Genomic DNA, 23,511 nt, shown 5'->3' on the forward strand with positions numbered 1-23,511 from the left:
CCAGAATCTAACTAAAATACTATCAAAAATAAGTACCTATAATCTTCCGTTACTTTATGTCAAGTCAATAAGCATTTACATACAGCAAATATTTTAGTAGTATGAATTTATTTAATGAACTCTGTCGTACAACTCTATTAATCTATAAATCTATTCCCATATACACAATTACAATAGCTGCTATTCACAATGACCCAAAAGAATAGCAAGAATTTGTGCCATATCAATTACCAAAGAAAAATCAAATCATATAAAATAAGTTTTAGCTTTACATATATCTTTTATCACATTCTGGATTTCTGAAAACTTTTATGCATGGTCAGATAACAAAAGTTTATTGTACTTTGTCTTAAAAGTTTTAAGACACATAATACATCAAATTATTTCTTTAATATTATACTCAGACCAGACACATGTCAACTCTGAGGTAATGAACAAAGTAAAAAAAAAAAAAAAAATGGTAGTTCTAAACAAGATGACTACATCTATAAACAAATGTAGCCATCAAAATATAATCTCAAAATAAAAATGTGATTTTATATGAATAATTACCTATAAGGAAAAACATTAAAATGTGAATCATGACACTTGGAAAATCATCTTGCCACTAATACTAGAATGATAGAAGTATCATCATATTAAATTTACTATATTTCAGAAATATATCTTCCAATCCACATGAGGCATTAAAAAAGAATTGTTATTCTTTTCCCAAATGCTTTTTGAGCATATATAACCAATACCATTACTAAGGCATAACTAAGAATAAAGAAATTATAAAATCAAAAAGAAAAAAAAAAGAATGGAGGAAAAAAAGAGGGAAAGGAATTATTTGGGGGAAAAAATAAGGAAATGGGGGAGAGAGGAGAAGAAAGAGGATACATGTGGGAAATGAATAAACAGATTAATTTATTTTTATTCCTAATTAATTCCTATTACAGGATTTTAGAAGATATGTTCCTCATTCTTTAAGAGTTTCCAATTAACTACAATGGGACTTTCAAATCAATATATATAAGTACAAAGTATATTTCTTTTAGCCAATAAAGTGGTTAGATCAAATCAAGGCTAATAAGTAATAGTTTTTCTGCTTCATGAGTTTTTCTCTTAATTTTTGTCAAATTACAACTAAATAAAAACTGGAAAAATAAAACTTTTGAGTGATTAGTACTATTATTTATACTGAAGAAATGCAATCAAAATTAATACTAAAAACAAAAACAAAACCCAAAACTGGGATAAAGGATAGGGCTGTAAAAGGGTCTTTGCCAAGTGTGTTTAGCTTCTATTATTGCTAATTGTATGCACCATGGGATAACTACTGATTTACTAGAAAAATTGTCTGCCAATAAAAAAAAAAAATACAGTATTATGAGAATCTACCAAATTTTTTTCTAAGGAATAATGTTTTAAAATATTCTAGTGGCCATTCCAACAGCCTCTATATAAAGATCTACTTTATGTAAAAGATAAATATTATCACTTTTATATTCACATTAATACTGTATATAATTATTTTTATATACATTTGACATACTATGAATCATAATAATTTATAAGAAACACTTACTGGGTAATTTTTTTGGAGGGATGGAAGGATGGGTTCAGGTAGGGCTATAAAAAAAAAAAAAATTTAAAGCTTCCGTGATTCACATAATACATAAAAAAAAGCAATAATTTGTTGTCTACACCAAAAGGTGTGAGACAGATAAAATTTATTATAATAGTTAATACTGAAATTTACCAGTTTTCATATATTTTGTGAAATTAACTTGGGTCTTTAAATTTCAATTTGAAAGTCATTTATGATGTCAACTGAACATTTATTTATTAACAGATTATTTCTTATTCAAAGAATAAACAATTCCATAAGTAAATGCTACTTACTTGTTTTAGAACATCAACTCATTAGAACAGGTTTTTATTTTTTCTAAAACTTTGAAGGGACACATGAAATTTGCCAAGTACCAGGCATAAAAAAAAATTTATAAGTATAGTATAGCATAGTATATGATAGATTCTATATGAATACATTTTTAAAATGAAAGATATGCACCCTTATGCCACCAAAAAAACTTTAAAAAATACACAACCAATGTTCCTGTCTTATAAAAAGCCTTATATACAGATAAATGATTATGTTCCTTTATTATTGAATTTGTGCTATGAAATAAAGGCAAAATTAGTTATAACAAAAGCTGTGCTAACAACATTAACTTATACACTGAAAAACCATCTTTAAAATTATTAATTTTTTACTGAATTTTAAAGGCAGTTTTGGAGGAAGGTCACAAAAGACACTCAACAAAAATGAAATATAAAATAAACAGAATTTCCTTCCAAGATAGCAATGCCTTTATATAGTACCATTACATTTTAAAAGTCATTATTCAGCAACTTTACCCAACTTCATCCTGATCAGAAGCACTGAAACTAATATCACATCATTGTCAAAGACTTGTACCAATATTCCCAAGGAAAAATAACAAAAAAAAAATCAATATTCAAGCACTCCATGATAGAGTTTTTGAATTTTCAAGATTTACATGAGACCAGTAAACTTCATTTAGCACTATAAGATATACTTGAGATGTATCAAGTAATATAATATTCCAATTCTCAGCAATTACATAGGTCTTTATCAATATAACATCAAATAATCATAATAGTACTTTGTAAATCTTTCTAAAAACTATTTTAATCTGGCTTTTGGCAATATTTCTCTTAAAAAACAACTCTTAAAATACAGTAATCTGCCTGTGATGAAAAAATACATACAATTCTCTCATATACTGCAAAAGATGTCTGACTTTAGTTTCCCTGTGGATTTGGGATAATATGAGAACATGAATGTCCCTTATCATTTTAATGAGAAAAATTTAACAATTAAAAAACAAATATGTGTTAAGAATATACGACTGAGGAAAACTGGCAGAAAAAAATTACATTTACCAGCTATGTCAGCTAATTTCTAATTTCCATATAATGACAGAAATGAGGAAACTTTTTTTTTGTTTAATTTTGGGGGGGAGGCATGCAAAATGCTCAAGAATCTAGAGTGCCCTAAATAAACTCAAGCCCCATTCACTTCAGTTCTAAAAATATGTAGGTTAGTATTGAAAAAAAAAAAATTCCATACCTAAAAATTCTGGTTATACTATTAAAAAAATAATGCAAATCAAGAAATCTTACTAGAAAATAACTCATTTATATGCATGAATTCTTTTTCTGTACAACTATCTTTAAATTATATTGACAATAAATAACTAAAAAGGAAAAATTTAAAGAATTAAGATTTGTTTTGTCATAGGCTTCCTTCTAAGAACAGACTAAGAGTTATACAGATGAGTAGAAATTAAAAAAAAAAAAAATCAAGAATGACACTACCTGACTAACCAAAAATTCACAAGATATATAAATATAAAAGAAGTAAAAATTGCTCCCCCCAAAAAAGGCTCATAAAAACCCCCTTCTTCTATCATTCCAACTGACAGCTAGATACTTTTCTTAGATACATCATTTTATTTATTACATGCGCCATAAAAAATTTCTTTGCTATAATATAAACTATTCACCATCTTTGAGGTTTCTAATAATAAGTTAAAATCCAAAATATTTGAAAAATATTTCTATTATCTCATTTATTTTTAGAACCTATTCGCTAACAGCATATGTAACTTAATTTTATAGAAGGAAAATAGTTAAAGAGAAATTTATTAATTTGTCCAAATTTACAAAATCAATGTCATTATAAAGCACAAAAGTGCTGGCCTCCTGACTCCAAGTTTTATCCATGACAAGATTTCTAAGCCCAAAATATTTTTCTATCAATGAAATATAATGCATTTTAGAAAAATAAATTACTTACAACTATTTAATCAGTACCACTTTTTGGAAACAGAGTGAGCATTTTTAATCCTGTCAAGTCAGGGTACTATTTAATAAATTACTACTGAACCATAATGGAGGGTAGGGAGGTTGCCTTTAATGTACTGTAGTAGTAATTTATTAATAACACTGTAATAAATGGACTAAAAAACTTAATACTTCCAAAAATACCTAAATTATTTCCAAGTAGGATACATACTAAGAAAAATCTGGCTGTGACATCAACTGTCACTTTATAATTTTATATTTGCAGATACAACCTCCTTTCTAATAAATCTTCTCTCAAAAAGGCTGAACTAGCAAGTTTTCAATATAATGGTTAAGTCTGAAATGCATTAAGCACATTTTCCCAAGCTTGAAATAGAGTACTCTGGTTAAGTCTCCAAGATTTAAGCCCATGAATTTTCCAAACTATATTTTTAAAAAATATTGTTATCTTTTAAACAATTCTTTTAGAATAGCATTTAAAGAAATAGATGCTTAAACTATATTTTGCTATCTTCTTAATTTTCTTTTTGTCAATTAAATCTTAATCTTAAATTTTAAATAAAAAAAGCCTTGATTTTAGATTCCAAGGGATTGTTGGAGCCAGACACCTTAAGTCATGGGCTTCTATGCACCCTGTAAAAACGTTTAAAATAATCTCAAGAAAAAACGAATTCTTTAAATTTTTCCTTTTTAGTTATTTATTGTCAATATAATTTAAAGATAGTTGTACAGAAAAAGAATTCATGCATATAAATGAGTTATTTTCTAGTAAGATTTCTTGATTTGCATTATTTTTTTAATAGTATAACCAGAATTTTTAGGTATGGAATTTTTTTTTTCAAAACAATGATTGGCACACAGTAATAAATTGTTTTTATTAAAAAATTTTTTTAAAATTTTTTTCATTTAATAAATTTTAACTGGCAGATCAAGAAACTAGTTGATAAAAAAGCTGAAACTACAAGCTATTTTCTGACTTCTAGTTCTAAGTCTGGACTGTAAGCTAACACACCTTCGAGCACTGTTTCTTCTATACAATAAAATACTGTTGATTCCAAAGTCGTTTCTCCCCAGAGGAAGTAAATCTTCTCTGGCTCTACTTTAATCTTTTCATACCTTTCTCTAATTGAAACTGGTTTAATCTGAACACAAAGTAAAAATTACAAATTAGCTCAAAAAACAGTATTTTAACCAGCCTCACATAAAGAAGGTTCTTACTTTGCTTGAACTGTTTTTTGTTGTGGTGGTTCTAAGTAAGGGTTCAAAGAACTGAGGGGAAGGGACGGTTAATAAGAAATGACTGTGACATAATAACAGAATTCTGAAAGCAGAATATATGGAAAAACAGGGGTCCATTTCCAGAGAACAGAACAGAACAGGAATATTCTGAAAAAAAGTTTAAACAAAGTTTTGAACTACTTTTAAAGACCCAAGTTCAACTCCAACATCATACATTTATTAACTGTTTTAGCATTTAATCTCCTAGAGATGCTGAAAGGATAAAATGCAATATTTATAAAGCATTTGCAAACTTTAAAGCACCATATAAATGGTATCTATATTGTTATCATCATCATTATTATTTTTATTATTGTTGATTCCAATTGTATGAAGCATCTGGGCTGGATAAAGAATTGGATTCAGGGGGCAGCTAGATGGCCCAGTGAATAGAGCACCAGCCCTTTAGTCAAAAGAACCGGGGTTCAAATTTGACCTCAGACACTTAAGACTTCCTAGCTGTGTGACTCTGGGCAAGTCATTTAATCCCAAATGCCTCAGGGGGGAAAAATTGATTCAATGTCTTCTGACATACACTAGGGATCAATGGACAACTAACAATCTCTTGGTGCTCTATCTAGGTCAGTGGTATCAAACTCAACAGAAAAAAAATCTCAGAAAATAACAAATTAACCTTATCTATGTGGTATGGTATTTTGTTTTGCTAAATATTTCCCAATTACATTTTAATCTGATTCTGGACCACTGGGATATTAAGAGAACAGTGAGTTTGATACTTATGTTCTAGATAACTACGTTGGCAGTTGTAATGGAGTGACCTGCATTTGTGGAGGGGTCCCCTACACCATGCACTGGCTATTATTTTTTTTCTAGTTTCAAAATTACCAGAAGTTCTGCTAAGGAAAAGTGATTAACAGTTTCACTGAATACAATCTTTAAGTTTAGCTCAGTCGGCAGAATTTAAAAAGAAGAGAAGATGAAGGAAAAAGGCACAGTACAAAATTTCTCTTTGAACTGTTCAAGCAAATCCTAATTCTTAAAGTCTCTACAAAAATTAAAAGAAACAATTCCAAAAATAACAAAGTATCAATATGTGTCTTTTGCAGACTGCACCAATGGAAAAAAATATGCATCACCCTAAAAGAAAAAATGTTCCAAAGCTGTCCTGTCATACAAAACAGACTAGATTTTAATTACCTACGACAATCAATGGTTTCTAGTTCAAATAATCTTTAATAGAAAATGTGTCAACAAACAATATACTTCCAATTCCTATTAGTTCTGGAAAAACACATGCATTTATGTCTGTACAATTCAAAAGGTTTTCACTTACACCTAAGCCAATCAACACCATCTGGTGACTGACTAGTACAGGCCCAAGTTCAAAGAATCAAATGTTTAGAGCTGAAAAGAACCTAAAACATTTCTCAGTCAATACATTTACTTTACAGATGAGGAAAATGCCAAAAATTCAGCCCAAAGTCACACGGTAATAGACAGAAATAGGGTTTAAACCCAGATCTTCTAACACCAAACACACTCTATATTACCAAACAGCCTAATGTTATTTAATTTTTTGTATGTCTTAAATCTGTTATTCTGCTTCAAATAAAAAGTATATTTCATGCCTTCCCATCATACAGTGTTATCCCAAAACTGCATTTTTGGGATACTGTATAAGCACAGACTTGTCAAACATTCATCAACTTTACAACAATTCCTTCTAAGATGAGTTATTAAAAATAAAAAACCACTTATTATTGCAGAGGATTGAAAAGGATCCCATTTCTACCTTGTAAAAACAAACAAAAAACTTCTCAGTTCACATTCATAAATAAATAAATCATGAATTAAATATGAAATTACTTTTCAAAAGTTCAAGTATTCAGAACTATTACTAAAAGACATGATTTTATAAAGACTTTTTAAAATGCCCTAAGCTTTTGGGGCACACCTTAAAATACCAAAACATAACTAAGACATAACCAAGAGTAGTCTATAGCTCAATAAGAGGAAAAAAAATTGCATTTATAATTCCATTTCAAAGAAAAAAACTTAAGTGGCTTTCATTTTAAGACTTTCAATTGACATAGATGATCTCACACTTCCAAAGTCACTAGAATGGAAATTACTCAGGTGGCAAAATACTTTCCATAATCAGTTACTCATATGAACAACCTAATCTTCATAGAATCCTAACTTAATAAAATAAATGTTATCTATAGTAAATATTTGAGCAACTAGGGTGGAGGGGAAGAGCAGCATTAAAAGTATCCCTCACAAACCAGTGTGTTATTTTTGGGTTAAAGAAGATTTTTTGGGGGAAGTGATGGAAATTTGACTAATGGTAACCAAAACCAAAATGCTTTGGGGTCAAGTAAGGTGAATGAATAGATCAATATTAAGCTCAACAAAGTACCCATTACTTGAGGTTATCAAAGAAAATAGAAATTGTGATCACACAGCTGATTTTGTCATTTTTTCTAATTTACATATTTAATCTTTACATTATAAATTTTTAAGTTTCTAAAGTGATTTTAAAACTATAATAACTAAAATACTAAGGCACTGGGACAAAACAGCATATCCATGATATGTAATCAGAAATTTCTTCTCCCATCTACTGAAGTAAAATCATTAATACTTTATTGAAAATTCCTTTAAATCTTATGAATGTTTTGGCACTCAAGCTGAACCATCAGTTTTTTATGTAAAGAAGAATGCCATAAATTATTAGATTTCTAAAATATTCCCTTTCTTAAAATTTCTCTCAAAGGTTTAATGACTTTATATCTATTACTCTAATGGTTTCTTATCATTCTACACTGGCCACTGATCCTTCTACTTCCTGCAACTCTACATTCATCTTGTCTTTTAAGACATCTTCCCGATTTTTTCTATCTCTATTCTTTCTATTTTGTTTAATCAAATTTCTATTTCTTCTCTGCCTTTAATGTGTGAATTTGCTAAGGCTCAATCCTTAATCATCAATACTTGCTACTCTGGACAATTTTTCTAATTAAACCTCTATAGAGATTAAGTCCCAACAATTTTTTTTTTTTATCTCTGACCTGAACCTTGCATTATTCAGATCCTTACACAGCGCATGAAGTTTATATATCCAATACTCAACTTATTATAGCTTCCTCACAAAACTCAGAACCTTATTCGAATTTCCCCATTATTGCCACTGCAACATCATTCAGATTATTTCTTTATCTTATTTCTACACAGTCACCATTGTCATCCAGGTCTTCATCACCTCATTTTTTTATAACAATTTTCTAACTAACTTCCTTACCTCTATTCTCTCTCATTCATTCAACAGTTACTACCTGCTTACCTAGTAAATAAGATATTGGGGTAGGCATGATGAGAGATACAACATATTCTTGCCCTCAATAATTTAGAATCTATTGTGAAAGATGAGGTAAGACACATATAAACAAATTTCAAGTATCTCCAATGTACCCTATACACTATTATAACATGTTATGAAATTTTTCTTCATGGTGTTTTTCTCTATAATCAAACACCTCTCAGATCAAATTTAAATTAAAGAACTCAATATTAAGAAGAGTTACTAAACTAATTCCATAACATCAGAAAATACAATTTAGAGCTAGTTTCATGGGACAAAGGAATTTTAGATATCACCCAGTCTCTGGACCTATTTGGGACTGGAGGAGAAAGAGAGGCAATGACTTTGTGCAGCCAGCCCTCACTTAAATCCAATTCACACTTGCATGGCATGCCATCACCTTCCTGATATCATAGTCTTCAAAAATGAAGGACAAATAACAACAGTCTAATCTTTCACCCAATGCAAGAAATGTAACTAATGAGTTTTAACAAGTATTTATCATGTTTAAAAAAAAAACATAAAAACATTTCAAAGTCAAACTATTTTTGCCACAAAAGGCTAAATGAAAACACAAACATCAAAAAAGGTCACAAATATAACATGATTTTATTCAGTACAAAAGCAAAACCAATAGTTCATCTTACATCATATTAGTCTAATGTATAAATACAAGAATGTACTAAACTCTGTGAATTGTTTTTAACTATCTTGTCTTTAAAAGGAAGAAAAACACAAAAAATTAGTTACATAGTATCCAAGTAACCAAGCAAAAGCTTTATTCACAAATGACAATATTTCTAAGGCTAGTTTAATTGCTAACTATTTCTAAGCTGGGGAACAGCTAAAAGTTCTCTTCCTGATCTGGTCATCAGCCTATCCTACTTAAAAAAAAATCTTCAATACAAATTAAAATTTTCATTACACTTTGAACAGTGTAAGGCACAAAACTTTACTACTTTAGTCACAAGTTGTTTCCATTGTAACTGAGCCAAAAGTAATGATTTGTATTAGAATCACTTAAAAAACAACAACAAGGATAATAGTATACAACTGGACCTTTCATTTTCACCTAACCCAAAAGCCGGTGATATCACAAGATCAAAGAATATTAGAGCTCTAAAGAGACTTTAGCCAACAACTGAAACAGAAAACATTAATGATTTCTAATCCATTGAGGGATAAAATCCTAAATAGGTCCATAGAAATATTATCTAGCTCTAGCCTAGCATGAAAAGAACTAAGATGACTGGTGCTTGAGCATATTAAATGGGGCTATCTGAGCATTCATTTGCCTCAAGATAATGAATCCACTACATATACATAGTAAAATTCTTACTAACATATAACAGTGCTGCTAATACAAAAGAAGTGAGAAAAATTATAAAAGAATAAAAACAGTCAAACTTCTTTATGCTTTCCAGGGAGTTGTTTTTTAGTAATATATTCACTACAATATAAGGCACAAAAAGTATCTACATAAACTTTAAATGGAGTTTTGGAAAATGTCTCTAATGTATAATTCAAGGTCAGTGCAGAGGACATCATAATGAAGTTTAACTGCATTTTAGTTTTAACAGAATGGGGGAGAAAAAAGAAGCCCATTGTACTTACTTTGTAAATAGTGCAAAACCATCAATACAAGACTATAGCTGTTTAATGTGCCACGACTAGCATCATTTATTTCATGGTGACTTGCCCACTTCTTAACCACCAGTACTAAAGGACGAACTCGACTCTCAACTGTAAGTAAAATTAACACTTAAAAATAGTGAAAGAAAAAGATAAGGAAATTATTTTGAATGTTTACGTAACTTTAAATTGCAATTTGAGTAGAAATGTCATACTTCATTATGCACTATCACTTACATTTGTAATTCTGCTATTACATATTCTAAGACTAATTCTCAAATTTAATAATGTATCCTTAAAAAACCCTAAAAAAATATATATATTTGCTTATCAAAGGTTTTGATGCAAATTATTTCAGAATAACAAACTAATATGAAAACAATAAAATAAAAATACATTAGAAAATATAACCAAATATAAAAAATTGTATTTTAATGTGTTAATCAGATTTATCTGAAAAACTTTTGATTGGAACCATTTAAATCTTAAAAAGACTTAAGAAAATAAATTTATAAACAGAAATAAAATGAGAAAACTTACGATATGCATAGGTTCGGAGGAGGAATGTGTTTCTTATTCCTACAATATTGTTTACATTCAAGTCAAACTCCACACAACTAAAGGGGGGAAAAGATGACCAAACAATCAAAATTACAACTTTTAAGAAATATCAACTCCCTACCTGTGACTGAGTTATATTTAACCACGTAAATTAACATGAAACCAGAGGTCCTAAAGCCATAATTTAAAATAAATTTTTAAATGTACACACATCAGTTTCTAAACTTTCAAATGACTTGATTCTATTTTCTCTATTACAATAAGAAGTAAGTAGTATATGGGACAATGCCACTTTCAGAGGGGATAGACTGGACTCTGGTCTTAATTAGCATTTCCTAGTTTTGTGACGAGTCAAGTTATTCCCTCTCTAAGCATTAGTTTTCTCAACTATAAAATCAGAAAAATTTTATCTGCACTACCTACTTTACAAGGTTGTTGTAAATAAAGTGATTTAAAAATCTCAAAGCATAACAGAAATGAGTTGTTATTAAATACAAGAAGAATTTCTGAAAACTGTATTAGGTGAAACTTACATAATAGAAACTGCATTACAACTTTAAAGAGATTTTCACATTTTGTTTGACTAGAATTTGGTTATACTGTTTATTACTTTAATGGACTGACTCAATGTTCAAATACATATATGAACAGATTATTTTTAAAAGATAAAACTAAAATTGTTAATAATTACTTGAAAAAATGCTCAGATTAACTAATAATCAAAAAGAAAGAAGTTAAAACAACTCTAAAGTATTCATAAGACTTGCGAAAAAGCAATTAAAACCAATGAAAATCCATGCTTGGCAAAAGTTGGAGAAGAACAGAAGCATTCACTGTTGATGAAATTGTAAACTGGTAGAATCTTTTTGAAAAGCAAACATAATACAAAGTTACAAAAATAAATATATTTGGAACATTATAGTGTCTAAATGAATAGAATAACAAAATCAAACAAAATGAAATAGCTCATTACTTCTGGGAAGGAACAATACAATTAAGACACAAAAGGGGAAATTCTTTTTAAAGCAATGCCATCAAGCAAGCCAATATGCCAAGCAAGCAAGCAAACAAGCCCCACAAACAATGGCGATATATCAAAGAGCAAATTCTCTACTACTTATATAGAGATCAGGTTTGCATCCTTAAAGCAACACTAAAACAATGCATAATTTTCAAGACTTACAAATTTATCTACAAGAAAGATGCCTATATTTAAATTAACAAAAATACTTGTTTTTAGTCTTTATTTATAAATGATGATAATATAAGTTTACTACTAATTCAACATTTTTCGTTTTTAGGTACTTATTAAATTAATAAGTTCTATCATTTTTAAACTATCCACATTATCAGAAACAGTGCAGAAGTGTAATTAAATAAAAAACTGTAATTTTTGCTCTGAAATATCTTTTTCATAGCATATTTATTTCTTAGATTTGTATTTCTTAGATTATCATTGAAATTAATTTGTATTAATCTAATATCTGAGAATTAGACAAAATCTAATATTTGAGAATAAAAACACAGGTGGAAACCATCCTGGAATTTTTCAAATTGGCACAAATTATCCATAAAGGAATTAATTGATAGATAAATATTTAAATATTGATAATTTCAGTAACTCTTTTTGCTGTTATTACATATAAGAAATATATAAAAGAGATTTGAGACCTGAACTAGTAAATGGGAAGGAAATCTAACTATTTGGGTATTGTGACACAACCATATTAAAGATGTGATGATTTACTTTGTTTAGTAATGGGTTTCATTTTACAATTTATTTAAAAGTTAGGGAAGAGATGCTTTTATTTGTAATCTAAAATTTTTCTCTAGAAAATTTTGTTCTTCTATGGAGACTGAATGTGGATCAAAGCATAGTATTTTTACCTTTTTTTTTTCTTTTCTCATGTTTTTTCCCCTTCTGATCTGATTTTTTTTTTTTTTTTTGCACAGCACGACGAATAAAGAAATATGTTTAGAAGAACTGCACGTGTTTAACCTATATTGGATTGCTTGCTGTCTTGGGGAGGAGTGAGGGGAGAGGAAAGGAAGAAAAATTTAGAACACAAGGTTTTGCAAAGGTGAATGTTTAAAACTATCTTTACATGTTTTTGGAAAAATAAAATACTATTAAAATTTTTAAAACTTCTGTTCTTAATAAAATATATAATGGGATGCTAGATGTTTCAAAGGTTCTAGATCATTTAACAAGTCGTAATATGAATTTAAGTTTCTGTGAACATTTTTTCAAATTGGTGAAAGTATCGAATTCACAAAACATGGGAACAACTGAATATCCCCCTCAAAGCAAAAGTACTCTTCAGAAATTCCACAAAAAGGAGTACTCATGATTTAATATAGAAGGAAAATTCTGAAAACTGTTTAAGAGAAAGCTATCTAGCAATAGCAAATAAAAAATTACAATTAAGCAAGTTATCTACAAATGATTAAAAGCAAATGAAAAGACAATTCATTTACTTGCCTGACTTTATCCCTGAATTTCACAATTGGCACTTTTGCTGGAATCAGCTGAGGTCTCTCAATGTAGCCTGCTGAGGAAATAAGAAAAATACAGTGAATACATTTTAAACATTGATATACTTCTCAGTTATCCAAGTTACTCACATACAATCCAAGGATATCTACAACACTTGGGAAATTTCACCATGAATTTATTAGCTGTTAAAGCTATAGATCCCTCATGAGAATGTAAGCTTCCAGAAGACAAGTACTATCTTTTCTTTTGTTTGCATTTCTATTCTTAAGAGCTTAGCATAGAGCCTAGCACAAAACAAACACTTAATAAATGTTAGTAGACTTAATAGTGGTATCCCCACTTATTAAAAAAGTTAAGTCACACCAAATTATCTAGCCAACACCTAGACAACTTGGGAGTCTGTATTTCAAATTTTGAAATAAAAATCCACATTGTGTTAAATCAATGTTTCACAGTGATTAATGCCATTAACAAAACATCTAAATAAGAATTTAGCTTAAAAATAGAGAACTTAGTTCAAATAGTGTAATTCAATTCCAAAAAAAAAGTTAACATTAAATTCATGTTTACTCTGAAATTACCACTCCCCCAAAAAGGCTTTTAAATAAAAATGCCTGATTCTACAAAACAGGGAACACAAATTGATACTTTATTATCCTTTATTTAGTTACATTAAAACAAACTTAAATAGAAAACAAGGACAGATTTTTAAAAGAATTTAATCAAAAATTCTAATTACTAATTCAATTCAATAAACATTTATTAAATATCTACTATGTGCAAGGCATTATACTAGCTAATAATGATACAGAAACTCTGAAAATAATCCCTGCCCTCAAGCTTACATTCTACTGGGGAGATATATACTACATATGTAAATAGGACTAGCAGCACAAGGAAAACTGAATGGAGAGAAAAAGCAAGTTAATTATTTTCTTATTTTCAATTTTATCCTTTAAATTCTTTTATATACATTAAGTAAATTCATGCTATAATACTTTTCATTTCCAAAATTAACTGGGCCTCAATTTGCTTATCAGAAAAATAAGGACCCTGGACTAAATCAATAAAAAATAAAATCAGACTAGATGTCATTTGAGATCTAGCTCTAAGACTATGTTCCTATTTTTTTTTTGTGCATGCATTCATATATATATATATACACATACACACACACACACGTGTATATTGTATGTATGTGTATATATATTTTATATATATACACAGTATTTTCTAACACTAAAACTCCGGTTCTATGGTGCAATAGTAATCTAATTTCCTAATACAAAATCTTCAGCCCCAAGCTTAATCGTCACATTTGAATACATTTTCCCTATTAAATGCTGACATTTACTGGTTTGTAATATTGCAGCCTCATTTTATATAATATAAATGCTCAGGCAAAAGGACTAAAAAGAGAATTAAATAGAAGCCAGAAATATGGAATCAGGGGAAAACAAAGCCCTCACAATCTGCCTCCTTCCTCTATCTTCTTAAAGTGATTATACATTATTCTCCTTCATAAACCCCTTCAAGGTTTAGTTAGCTCTGAGCATAAACTCCTTCAAAAAGCCTTTCCTAATGCCCCCATTTTGTTTAGTGACTTCCTCCAAATTGTCAAATTGTTATACATATTTATTTATGTGTATATGTGTGTGTGTGTGTATTCTGTATTTAGTGGTATATATGACCATATTATATAGCTTTAGTACAATGTAAAAATTTTAAAGGGAGGAACTGACACTTCTGTATCTCTTTCCTAGCAATGGGTACAGTATCTGAAACATAACAAACCTTTATTGAGAAGAAAAGTAGGAGGAGAAGCAGAAAAAATTAAAGACAGGGCCTCTAACTGATAGGGAAGTTCTTAGGGTCTGAGAATCAGTAGAATGGTAAAGATAATATTATTGGGAAAGTTCTGCGGTTTCAGAATAATGTCCAACACTATAATACCAATTATACAATGAACGAGTCAATAATTAACTAAAAAGTTTTCCTTTATTCCAAGTTCTCTCTTGCCTGGTGTTCACTGCCCAATTCTGACCTGGCCACTTTGCATTCCTCTTTTTTGATGAACTACTCTATTTCTCCTACCCTCTCCAATTTCTCACTTTTTTGGTCATACCATCTTCTATACTGAGAATGGCTTCCATCTTTGCCCCCAGTACCATCTCCATATGCTGCAGTCCCTTCTACCCTTCTCTATTCCCATCTCCTATTATCTCATGTATGATTAACTCCCATTCTCAATCACTAGCAAAAAGTATCTCTCCATACTAAAAATTTCTCATGACACTTTACTTATACTTTTCTTTTGTGCTGATTTCACTTGTCCCATATCCTATTGTTAGTAGTCCACTTGCTTTTCTCCCATTTGACTATAAGTTGAGATAAGAGTTTATTGTGTCAATCAATTAAAAAGCACTTATTAAAACACCTACCATGTGTTAATACATTGTGCTACTTATTGGAGATGAAATATGAAAAATAAAACAATCCTTACTTGCAACACACTTAAATTCTTCTAAAGAGGAAAATGTATTCATGACTATATCCTTGCCTTATACTTTGCACATGGGAGGTACTAAATAAGATCAAAGATTTGGAATTGAAAAATATCTTAGGAGTTTGTAACACAGTGTAAGTGCTTAATAAGTGTTTATTAATTTACTGACCCTTCATTTTACCCCTTTATTCAAAGAAAAAAAGATCCAGAAAGATTAAATGATTTGTCCAATGTCATACAGGTTTGTTGCTCTTTTTCAGTTATTTCAGTCATGCCCAATTCTTTGTGACCATATTTAGGATACTCTTGGCAAAGATCCTGGAGTGTTTTGCCAGTCCTTCTCCAGTTCATTTTATAGATGAGGAACTAAGACAGAATTAAATGACTCATCCAGGATCACACAGCTAGTAAGCATCTGAGGCCAGCTTTGAACTTAGGAAGATAAATATTCCTGACTTCAGGCTCAGTACTCTGTATACTGCTATGTTGTATACTGACTAGTTGCCTTGTCACATAGGCTAATGAGTGGCTGAGCTGGAATATGAACCCTAATAATGACTTTAAAACTAGATGGCTTCCTGTTTTTCACAGCCCATTTTTCAATATAGTTTTTAATTTTTAAATACAGAACAAATGTTACTTTCTCAATCAATCATTCAACAACCATTTATTAAACAATCTATTATGTGCCAAGCCCTATGCAAGGCTCTGGGTATACAAAACCAAAACAGAAACAGACTAAGACCTCATTGGGAATGTATTTTATTGGGGAAACCATACCTATTACAAGATAATTTTTTAAGAGAAATGGCAGAGCTCATGAAATCAAGAAAGACTTCAAGAAGAATGCACTTGTATTAAGTCTGAAAGATTTAAGGATTCCAAGAGGAAGAAATGAGAAAAGAGAACATTCCAGGCATGGGGAAAAGCCAGGGCATATTGACAGAAGACAGAATTCAAAAAATAGCAAGAAAGTCAGTCTGTCTGGACTAAGGAATGGACAACATTAAGTAGTTTTTTAATAAAGCTAGAAAAGACAGTTGAAATGCCAAACAAAAATTTGTATTTTTATTCTAAAAGGAAAATGAAACCACTAAAATTTATTGAGGAGAAATGACATGTCAGATCTATGCTTTAAGAAAATAACCGTGCAGAGGATGGAAAGATTTAAAGAGAGAACTGAGGCAGGATGACCAATTAGGAAGCTATAATAATCCAGGTGAGAAGTGATAAGGACCAGAACTAGGGTGATGGCTATACAAAAACAAGAAAGTGACAAATAAAAGATATACAATGGAGGCAGGACAAGAAGATGTGGCAATTAACTGAGTCCAATGATTGAGAGATAGTGAAGAGTTGAGGATAGATAGTGGTGCTGCCAAAAGGAATAGGAAAGTAGGAAAGTAAGAGAGTATTAGGGGAAAGGTAAGTTCTGTTTCAGATATATGTTGAGTCAAAAGCATCTAACAGACATCTAGTTCAAAATATTCAATGGACAGTTGGTGATGTGTAACTAGAGTTCAGAAGGGAAATGGGTTAGATTGATAAATCAAGGAATAATCTCCAGAAGCAATTAAAGCCATAGATGATGAGGTCATCAACAGAGAATAAAAAAGAGATTAATAGGATCCAGGACAAAGTTTTAGGTTTTTCTTAATTACTACAGTCAGAATTAGAGTTACCCATGTAAGGTAGTAATTATGACAACTATATACTCTAAGAAGTACTTTGTCACCTTTTTTTTATAGCTCTTACCTTATCTCCTCTGTTAGATAATATAGTATCTGTCAAAGGAGATACAAGTAGTGTACACATAAATTGTTTTACAAAACTTACCACATAAATGTCAGCTATTATAAGGTGCAGTGGGATAGCGTGCCAGGTCTGACAACTTTTCCCAAATTAAAAATCTTAATTTTACCAGCTGTGTGACTCTAGGCAAGTTACTTCACCCTGTTTGCCTCAGTTTCCTCATCTTTAAATGAACAAGAAAAAGAAATGGCAACCACTCTATATCTTTGCCAAAAAAACCCAAATGAGGCCGTGAAGAGTCAGACATGACTGAAAATGACTGAACGATATTATTAACTTCAGAAAAAAGGTGATGTCATATATTGTTATGACCCCACAGCATCAAGTACAAGAAGTTAATTAACAGCCTGTGTTGTAAGAATCATCTTTTTCCATATAGTCAAATATGTAGAAATTCTTTGGAAAAATAGAATTAACTTTACTGAAATACATATTATGTATAACATCATGGAGATATGGGGTAATATGTGAATTCAAAGCAACTGAGACTTACAAAGTCTAGTACAGAAATGTTTTTGGACTAAGCTGAGTATATATCTTGCTTCAGTCTTCTGATTTACCTGAAACAAATATTAAAAAGTTATAAATATATTGTTCCCATATTTCTCATTTTTTAAAACCACTCTTTAATTTAAAAGAAGCATAATTTTTAAAGAAAGATTGTAAAAGAAATCAATTATTTTTCTCAAGTTTAAAATATATACACACACATATAAATCTTGTAACTGAAAAATTTCTAGATCACACATCTTGAATTTTAAATCTAAATTTGAATTTGGAGATACACAATGAAAAGCAATATGTAAGTTCCTTTGTTCAGTAAAATTATAAAAAGCAACTATATTTCCAACAAAACAGAATCATTTCTAAATTCTGAGTTATTCATGTATTAGCAATCATAAAATTCAAAGAGAAACACTTATAAATATCAATATGAAGAGCAGAATGCTAGCAGTTTTTCTTAAATGCCCTAAAGAAAAATGTTGCAATCAATCACAACTGAAAGATACCATTTTAAATTCACAATTCTTGGTCAAAATTTTCAATTTTCAGGGAATTAAATACAATAAGATGAAGCCCTGCTGAAGTTAACAAAATCCTTATTTGGTGAGAAAGAAAGAAAAAAATCTCAGAATCTTATATTGTCTCTGAGTTGTCATTATGAACATCAATTATCATGTATTATATATTGATGAGAATATTTCTAAATGGAATATTCTACTTAAAAGGATGCCTAAAAATCTACTTTGATGCACAAGGAGAATAAAGAGTAGTTTATGGCAATACTTAGAGGGGGAAAATATCTAAGAGTTTTTTTTAATAAGAATACAGGGAAATTTTAAAATTGTAATGCATTTTCAACTGAGCCTTTTGCAAGCCCATTTAACATTTCAGAATTATTTTCTTATTTTTTATATTATTTCAACATCAAAGAAATACCAATTATTTCCTGGAATAAGTCACTTTTCTGACTTGCAGTTTACAAGAAGCCATTACTATCAGGGGAATCATAAAAATTACTAGTGAAAATTTTTATTATTAATTTTTTAATTACCCCAAATAATGAGAAAATAATTTTTAAAAATCAAAGAAGAAAAAACTTATAAAATTACATTGCTAAAAATCTAAATTTGAAGGAAACAGATCCCCATTTTTTTTAACTTAATGTTTTTTTTTCTTTCCTATACAATATATTCTTATTCAGTGACCTTCTAAAACAGAACTTCCATTTTCTGACTAAAATTTTTTATATAGTATTGGGAGTGCTGTATCTTCTGGTTGACTTCTGATACCTCTAGTACCTGGAGAAAACTTCTCTTAAATTATATGTAAGCAAGAAAATAATAGTTACTAATAAGAGATCATTATATCATACAGTTTAAACTAATATTTATATTTTTGTATGACTGATCTTGATAATGGAAATTTTAAAAAATGTTTACTTACTGGCTCCTCCTTAACAACCAGACACAAATCACCATCACTGCTTCTTGTACCAAATCCATTCAATGAGGATCCAACCAAGAAGAGTCTGCTCTCTAAAAAAAAAAAAAACAACCATGGAATTATAAAATATAATTTAGTTATTAAGTGGTATTAAAATTTGAAATGTAAACTTGATTAAAGATACGCAACAAAAGAAAACATACGTGGAAATATCAGTTGAATTTCTCTCTGCAATTGTGATCGACAGAGTTCTTTCTTCTTCAAATCACATGTTCGCTGCTGACACACTTGAAATACGTTCAATACCTGCTGACTCAACTTTACACCCCCCCAAAAAAAAATACTTTATAAATTCTGTATTTTCAGAAATTAAAATAACTCCTGTTCAAAATTTCAACAAATCTATTATATTCAATTATTATTAAACAAATCTGTCCATAAAATGTGTTCAGCTATCTATCATTTCATTATTCTTAAAAAGTCTATTTCATGTTCTCAAAATCCTCAAAAGGGCTCTAAAACATTTCAAGTTTCATGGATAAAAGGGGTCTCATTACAAGCTATAGTTCCTTCCTTATATGGGAGAGAGAAAAGGAAAGGGAAAAGGTTGAGACAAGACTGCAAATGTTAACATAAATTTGCTGATAAGACATGTGACAATTTCACCATCAGATTGCCACTTTTTCAATAGTAATCACCATTCAAAAGTTCATAATTCAATTTAACTGAAGACACTTATTAAGCACCTACAAGTATTAAGCTAAGTGTGCTGGGAATACAAATATAAAGAAGTAGACAGTCCCTATCTATGAGGAGTTTATATTCTCCTATAGGGAAATATTTTAAAAACAACAAGAACAACAAAAAAAACCTAACTACTAAAAACAAAATAAAGACAAAATAAATGTAAGTATTGGTGAGAGGCAATATTAACAACTGCAGAAATCAATTTAAGATTAAAGTATCCTCCAAACCTAGCACCTTCTGAATCTATGGCAAAAGTTAATCAAATACAAATAGACATCACTAACAATAGCCAAGTCAAGATTCCAATCCTGCTTCCAAAGACCAAGAAGTTCTAATCATTCTAGAGTTTAGATATATAGTCAGTTTATCTCTATAGTCTGGCATATACTGAATGTATATCCCAAACTTCTTATTCCAACTTTACATGTACTGATATTATTATGTTAAATCTAGAAGCAAGATTTCTTATAAACATCCCTTTAAAAAAATAGGAAAAAATAGTTAAGAGAGATTTTGAAAAAACAACAGAAACTGTTCTCTTAACAGTTAAGATCTGTAGAGCAATTTTCATTAAAAAGGACTTCACTAAAATTCTGGTATAACAAAGAAATATGAATTAGTTGGAGAAAGATTAGAATGCTGAGAACTAGAAGGGTAGTTAAGGAAGATGAAAAAAATATCCCAATACAAAAGACTACAGGAAATATTACTATTTATGAAGGGAAAATAAGGCTGAAGTGATTTAACAAAAGGTTTAAAAGCACAGCCAGTTACATAAGAAGTCAACTACTTGTTCCTCATCTGTAGACAAAGAAGTGGAATTCAGTGGCAGCTTCCTAATTTCAGATATGCATGAGGAAAAACATCTTGACTACATTTTAAAAATAATTTACATAGCCACAAATTGTGTATTTGCTTCTGGTTCACCCTATTTAACATTATTTGCCATCACTATACCTCTGTTTCAAACAAATTAGACTACTTTGTTCAGTTCCAAACTGTCAATCAAATCAATCAACAAGCATTTCTTAAATAATTACAACATGAATGGCATTATACTAATCCTTGTAGGTACAAAGAAAGGCAAAAGGAAATGGCATCAAAATAACTGGATACATTCAAGTGACATGCAGAATAAATAGGTATAATATTAAAGAAGGCCTTACTAGCTGAGGCTATGAAGGAAGTTTAGGAGGAAAGGCCTCCTGCAAAAGGTGGAATATCATCTGATATTTAAAGGAAGCAAGGGAAACTAAGAGGTGGAGATGAGAGGGCAGAGCATTCCAGATGTGGAGGACACCATGCAAAGTGACAAACAAAGAAGATGGAATGCTATTCAAGAAATTACTATTAGGATGAGATAGTTGGATCATAGAGTGAAGGAAAAGGAGCAAAGTATATAGTGATTCGAAAGGTATAATCTTTGATCATGGAGGTAATAAGAAATCACAAAAGCTTATTGAGTAGGAATCAGGCCTACTATTTTGGAAAAATTACTTTCGTAGCCAGACAGTGGATGAACTGGAATACAGAAAAATGTGGGGAAAGAAGACTAGAGAGCAATGACAAAAGTCCAATCAAAATGTAGCTGTGACATATGAGATGCTGTGAAATTAGAAATGACAAGAGCCTACAACAGATTGAGTACATGCGGGAAAGTAGAATGAGGAGTCAAAGATAACATTGCAGGCCTGAGTGACCAGAATGGTAGTACCTTTTACAGTAACAGGAAGTTCAGAAAGGAAGATCTGGAGGAAAGATATTAAATTTTGTTTTGGATATACTGAGTTTTTGATGCTACAGAACATTCTGTCAGTGATGTCCAAAAGGCAACTGATGAGGTAAATGGCGCTTAGCAGAGAAATTAGAGTTGGATATAATTTGCATATAGATGAAAACTGAACCCTTGGGTGCTGATAAGACCATCAAATGAAATCATATAGAGCAGGACTTCTTAAACTCAACCCCAAGAAATTTTTATGCGAGTCCCACATATATATAGGTATAAAAACAAATAAACAAACAAAATATAAAACAAAATCAAACATTTACTGATAATAAATCATAATTTTGCGACTCCCACATTCAGTTATAAAATCCCATAGGGGGTCATGACCTACAGTTTAAAAAGCTGAAATATATAGTGCCCCTACCTCCCAAGGTGGTTGTGAGAATCAAATGAGATAATGATAAAATAAATGAGAATTTGTGAAGTATTTAGTAGTGTTTAGTACATCCCATGCTAACAATTTGCACTATTATATAAATGTTAATTATTACTATTACTGTTTGAGTTGTTATTGTTATCATTAAAGAAAAAAGAAGAGAGCCCAGGTTAGAGCTTTAAGGGACATTCATTAGTGGATATGACATGAAAAACCAGTAGAAGGAGATTGAAAAGAAAGGTTGAATAGATTGGGGGAGGGGGGGGATGTGTGGAAAAACAGGGGAAATCAGCGTTACAAAAATCTAGAGAAGGAAAATTACAAGATGGAGATGAACTATGACAAATGTTACAGAAAAATGAAGGGAATATTGAGCTGTTCACTGAACTCAATACTCCAACCTATGAACTTGCACAAATTATCTGTCATCAGTTCCTAGAATGAATTCTCTTTCTTCTTTAAGACTCACTATTTCCTCCTCTTCTCTGAAACTAATTCACTCATTAGTTTTCTCTCCCTCTTCAGTTTTCCAGCTAAAATAACTATTTATGTATACGTTGTCTCTCTCTCTTTCTCTTTGAGCAAGTCCTTGAGGACAGAGACAGTTCTGTTTTTGGCATGAACATAGTATGTATTTAATGCTTGCTGAATTAAATTGAATTTATGTCATCTTATAAACAACTTCAGAACAGGAAGGGCCCACAGGATTTCATCTGTTAATAAGATTTTCAAATTAGAGTTATACATTTATAAATTATAAATATGTACTACTGCATTAATAAAAAGCTCGGATTCTAATGTAGGAAGTAGCATATGTACTTCCATTCTACATTTTAGTTATTTTGTAATGAGGTTAAATAATATACATCATATTCTGTTTTTAAACTCTAGTAAATACCTTTATCTGTTTGCCATACAATTCCTCCTGATAATCTGTAAGTTATCTCAAACTCAATTGGTCCCCCAAAAAAAGATTCCTCCTAAACCTTCCTCTCTTGAAAACATTCTTCCTTGTATTTAGAACATCACCATCCAGTATTCCCAAAGTTACAGCAGAATTTTCTTTTACTCTTCCCTTTCCATCAGTCTCTATATCCAGTCAGTTGCCAAGTATTATCAGTTCTACTTCTGCAATCTCTCTCAAATCCATCCTCTTCCTGTCATTTAC

General features: G+C 30.2%; 1 protein-coding gene across 5 annotated transcripts in view; it reads right to left on the reverse strand.

Moving 5' to 3' along the window:
• TENT2 (terminal nucleotidyltransferase 2) overlaps positions 1-23,511 on the reverse strand; it is a 71,813-nt gene that overhangs the window by 26,535 nt on the left and 21,767 nt on the right. For 2 of the 5 annotated variants that reach the window (XM_051991778.1, XM_051991802.1), the window contains exons 5-11: positions 19,635-19,749; positions 19,432-19,523; positions 17,978-18,044; positions 13,152-13,221; positions 10,649-10,725; positions 10,091-10,237; positions 1,571-1,614 (exon numbers count right to left, since the gene is read on the reverse strand). In XM_051991778.1, the coding sequence (XP_051847738.1) occupies positions 1,571-1,614; positions 10,091-10,237; positions 10,649-10,725; positions 13,152-13,221; positions 17,978-18,044; positions 19,432-19,523; positions 19,635-19,749 (612 nt within the window). The remainder of the gene's footprint in view (positions 1-1,570; positions 1,615-10,090; positions 10,238-10,648; positions 10,726-13,151; positions 13,222-17,977; positions 18,045-19,431; positions 19,524-19,634; positions 19,750-23,511) is intronic. The other 3 variants (XM_051991789.1, XM_051991797.1, XM_051991803.1) reach the window with 3 other exon arrangements.

Source organism: Antechinus flavipes, chromosome 1, assembly GCF_016432865.1.
Source record: "Antechinus flavipes isolate AdamAnt ecotype Samford, QLD, Australia chromosome 1, AdamAnt_v2, whole genome shotgun sequence".
Classification (NCBI taxonomy): Eukaryota; Metazoa; Chordata; class Mammalia; order Dasyuromorphia; family Dasyuridae; genus Antechinus; species Antechinus flavipes.